The sequence below is a fragment of the Poecilia latipinna genome, unplaced genomic scaffold (genome assembly GCF_001443285.1).
Source record: "Poecilia latipinna isolate Pla-1442-1.1 unplaced genomic scaffold, P_latipinna-1.0 Scaffold776, whole genome shotgun sequence".
Lineage (NCBI taxonomy): Eukaryota > Metazoa > Chordata > Actinopteri > Cyprinodontiformes > Poeciliidae > Poecilia > Poecilia latipinna.
Window position 1 is genome coordinate 240949 of NW_015113392.1, and position 4560 is coordinate 245508.

A 4560-nucleotide genomic window follows, 5' to 3' on the forward strand; every position below is an offset into this window, starting at 1 on the left:
CAGAGGCTCCGCCGAACCCCTGAGACCGACTCATCGAACCCCTGGGGTTCGATCGAACCCAGGTTAAGAACCACTGCTATAAGGGCTTTGCAGACAGGAACCCTTCAGGCAACCACTGAGCAGACAACTGCTGAAATTGCATCAAGCTCCAAAATGGCCGAAGGGGGTTTTTTTTTTTTTTTAAGTACTACCTTATTAGACTAGAAATGTGCATTAAATGGAATTGGAATTTGGAGTGATAAAGTCTAGGGTTTTACTAACATTGTTGCAAATTAAATCATGTTTCTTGAGGGTGTCTAGAAAAGCTGACCGGTGCTTTTCTGATCACAGTCAAGTTATGATTTTTGGCAGAGAAAGGTGGAGTTGTGGATGCTGTCAAAATGTGGGAAGTAAAGCAGCAGCTTTACTCAGCTGGATCATGTAAACATGCTGGAAAAATAAATTACTTTAAATCTTACCCCTCTGGGTTTCTGTCATGTAATGTTTCACCCATAATTGATTTATAAATCCTCAACATGTAGTTGATATTCCCCAACACCTCACTCCTCTGGCTGAATGGTGCAAAATTAACCAGAAAACAATAAAGTTAATGAAAAAAAAAGCCTTTCTGGACTAAAAGTTATTGTTTATTTCCTTGACATTTTTGTTTTGCCATTGTGTTTGTTCATTTGTTCTCCTTGTTTGTGGTTTGGATTTGTTTTCTAGATCAGTGTTTCTATCTATTTGGTGTTTATATTAGGTTCTTTCCACCATTTTTCATTCTCTTTCTTTATCATTCACATTCCCTCTATCAGCTTTCATCCCTTCCCAGCTCCTCTGGTTTTTCTGTCATTTCACCAAGCCTTCCTCCTAATGTGTAGCTTCTTCTCTTGGTTGGTCTTTGCTGGATCCTTCCTTTATCTTATCTCTACTCTTATCTCCCACTCCCTTGTTTATTAGCACTGTTTTGTTCAACATACGTTCTTTACTCACGTTTCCAAGTAATAACCTTGTAACACTGTCATTATAAAGAACTGCTTTGCCCTTTAGTCTTTTCACTTGCTTCTTCCTCAAAGTCAAACACATAAGGAGCAAAAAGCCCTACACACATTGCAGATTTTTATGTTATGCCGCTAGGTATCTGATTTTCACTCTTTTAAAGGGACAGTATTTTGTAAAGTTTACTCTTTTGAGCTTCACGTCATGTTATAATGTTATTCCCTCGTCATAAATATACCAAGGCAATCATTATGCTGTGTAAAACACCTGGTTGGATCCGGTCTTCATACAACAAAATAAATAAATACATAGACTATTAGTTTTGTGTCATCATTGTTTACACCTGTAAATTACAATCTCTGTTGTGACTGCTAAACACAAAATGTTTAGGTAGAGAAAATACTAGAGGCGTACCGATTGCAGTTTTCCGATTACGATTTTGGCCAATACTGCTTTTTTTTGTCTGAAATGTTGCTAAACATAGCAAGAAAGTTGCTGAGATGCCAACAGTGGGGTGACTATTGTTAACTCTAAACGTGCAGACATGACCTGGTGGGCGGGTTTATCAGTCAAACTTCAAGGCTGAAAAGTAGAGGACAGTGGTTGATTTTTAGACCTTTCTGGAGGTAGATTAGATCGGTTTCAGATGTAAGTATTGGCTCCTAAATTTAAAGAAATCTGGGGCTATTTATCGGTGCACTCCTAGAAAATATTGTGGTTAAATAAACTTTTGAAATGTCCTTCTTTTGCATGTGGGTTTTCTGTAAGTTTATCCAACAGTTCCCCCAAAGTACTAGTGTAGAGGAGTGAAAACAAGGTGTAATACGTAATGAAAACTTTAAGTATAAAAACAGGCACCTCAACATTATTTTTTTTCTTTTTCTATCCTTAATTGATTTCTCCTTTTCTTTATTGTTATTTCAGTTATTCGGTGAGATTCCACATACAACCGCCAGGGTGCGCCTGTCGCATTGATAGCATAGAGAAAGTTGGACGCACAGAAGAAGAATAAACCTGCTAAAGAAGGCTCAACACTCCTGACCCTTTGAAGCTGCGTCACTTTTAGTCATTCGAGGCGTTAAGACGGACATTGGAAGTGAGGGAATATTGAACAGAGCAACTGACTTTGTTGTCCAAAGTTGTTTTTGCCACTTTATTCATGGCTTCTACTTGTTTGAGTCGAGCTAATTTGTCTGTGAACTCTTATAAAAGTTTCAAATAGCTAGCTTAGAAACCGACCCATACTTCCTCCGTCCTGAATTGTTTATCAGATTCCCGACTTAGCTTGAATTCACACCACATGATTTATATCACTATGCCATAAACAGAGTTTCCTCTCACACTGGAGTATGATTAAAACATACAAAAGACGAAATGCTAACCAGTTTTTTTTCCATACATGCTAGGCCACATGACAGTGCACCATCGTCTCCTTATGTGTTACTAATGGTTACATGCCTTCCTACTCATAATACAATATATACCTTCTAATCATGCTTATAACGTATATGAACGTTAGTCTTCTTACCTTGTTCGTTGAAAATCCGCAATTACACCGGGGCTGGCGATCATTATGATTGACAGCTGCCAGGCGTTATGATTGACGGCCGCTATCCATCGCCGCCGTATCTTTCCTCAATAAAAGTTATCTGTGCAGCTGACCACGCAGCACCTTATCACGTTTTTTTTAAAAAGTGAATTCAACTAAATAGAAGCGATATTAGGTTACAGACGTCTGTTTTTAGACTAACTTTAAAGGAGCGCATTGGTTGTTTTGACGTCCATCATGGCGGAGAGGGCAAAGTTCTGGAAAGCCTATCCAAGGTTGTCTGGCAACACTGGGATAATTGCTAATGTTAGATTGCCATTAGGTCTAAGTACCTGCATGGTTGAATAGCTTTTTGTGTCTCTGGCAATTGTGTGATGGACTGGTGGCCTATTCACACCATAACCCAAGCCTCATTTGCTGATCGCTGAACGCAACGTGATTTATTTTAAGATTTTCTGTTGTTGATGATTTCAGGGTCACCCTTTCTCAAATAAAAGATGGGACACATGTGCTGTCATCGGGAATGGTGGGATTGTGGCAAACAGCAGCTGTGGAAAAATGATCAATTCAGCTGATTTTGTCATTAGGTGAGAAAAATGTTGAAGAAAAATATGTCATATCTGAGAACTGCCATGTCTGAATTCATGTTTGTTTTTCAGGTGTAACCTGCCTCCTTTGTCAAACGGATATGAGAAAGATGTTGGAACCAAGACAAACCTTGTAACAGCAAACCCAACCATTCTCTTAAGAAAGTGAGTAGATAAGTCACAAAGGTTATTTTGTAATCTTAAAAACATCACTGATTGTTTTTTTTTTTCACATTATATTTATATTTGTAGGTTTGAGTCTCTAGTGGGACGTCGACGTCCTCTAATGAAAACGCTGAGTAGCTATGGGAACTCGATGCTGCTCCTCCCTGCCTTCTCCTTTGGTATGAATACAGCTGTTTGCATGCGAACTCTTTACACCATTCAGGACTTTGACTCTGCCATCCAACCTGTCTTCATCAATCCGGAATACCTCATTAAACTCTCTACATTTTGGCACGCACATGGGCTGAAAGAAGCACGGCTCAGCACCGGAGTCATGATGACAAGCCTGGCATTGGAGCTTTGTGATAACGTGCATCTTTATGGATTTTGGCCATTTGGTATTCATCCATTCAACTTCAAAAACTTGACTAACCACTATTATGATGACATGAAACCAAATACCAATTTTCACTCCATGCCGGTTGAGTTCGGCATACTCCTACAGTTACACAAAAATGGTGTGCTACGCCTACACCTTGGGGACTGTCAATAACATCATTACCAGTTACATAAAAGAGAACAAGTTCTTCTTTTGTAATGATAGGGTGGCAATGCCTCAGATGCTTAATCCTGTTGAGAGAAAGGGATTGAATATGCCAAAGGTTTCTGGGAACTGTCTTCTCTAGGCAGGTATTTCAACTATAATAACACAGTGTCTATTCAAATAAGGTGAGCTCTTTTTATATTTATTACTGTTTACAACAAAAACTGCATTGAATCAAACTGACCACTATTGAGAAAAAAGGGTAAATAGTCACTTGTATACACAATGGCAGGAATCAAGTTTTTTGGTTGTATCAGAATGGTATTGAGTCTTATATTTATTTGGGGAAATATTGCATTTATGTTGCAATCCACAAAATAAAAATCACTTTTACTGGTTATAATGGGTCCTGTGATGTAACCCGCCTCTCATCCAATATCTATCTAATCTTATCTAACTCTTTCCAACACAACAGAGTTTTTGAGCGTCAAAGTGCATAAAATTTGCCATAATTTTGAAAAAAGAACATTTGAAAAGTATTTGGGTCACAGTTTGTTCTTTAATTTGTGCTCATCAGTTGTTTCATGTCAGTAGCAAGCTTGTCACAGAATGTTCTTTCCTGTTCATATGTATGATTAAGTGCCAGTTAAGAAAAGTTTCTGCATTACAAAAGCTTTGACACTCACCACACCAAAGTGTCACTCCATGCGCTTGTTGCTTTGAAGAATTACTGGCAA

General features: G+C 38.5%; 1 protein-coding gene across 1 annotated transcript in view; it reads left to right on the forward strand.

The window, feature by feature from the left end:
* The window catches only part of LOC106955917 (alpha-2,8-sialyltransferase 8F-like), a 20768-nt gene extending 16545 nt beyond the window's left edge, over nt 1-4223 (forward strand). The window contains exons 5-7 of the mRNA XM_015046366.1: nt 3002-3114; nt 3187-3279; nt 3367-4223. Of these exons, the coding sequence (XP_014901852.1) occupies nt 3002-3114; nt 3187-3279; nt 3367-3832 (672 nt within the window). The 3' untranslated portion in view covers nt 3833-4223. The remainder of the gene's footprint in view (nt 1-3001; nt 3115-3186; nt 3280-3366) is intronic.
* The last annotated feature ends 337 nt before the right edge of the window (nt 4224-4560 follow it).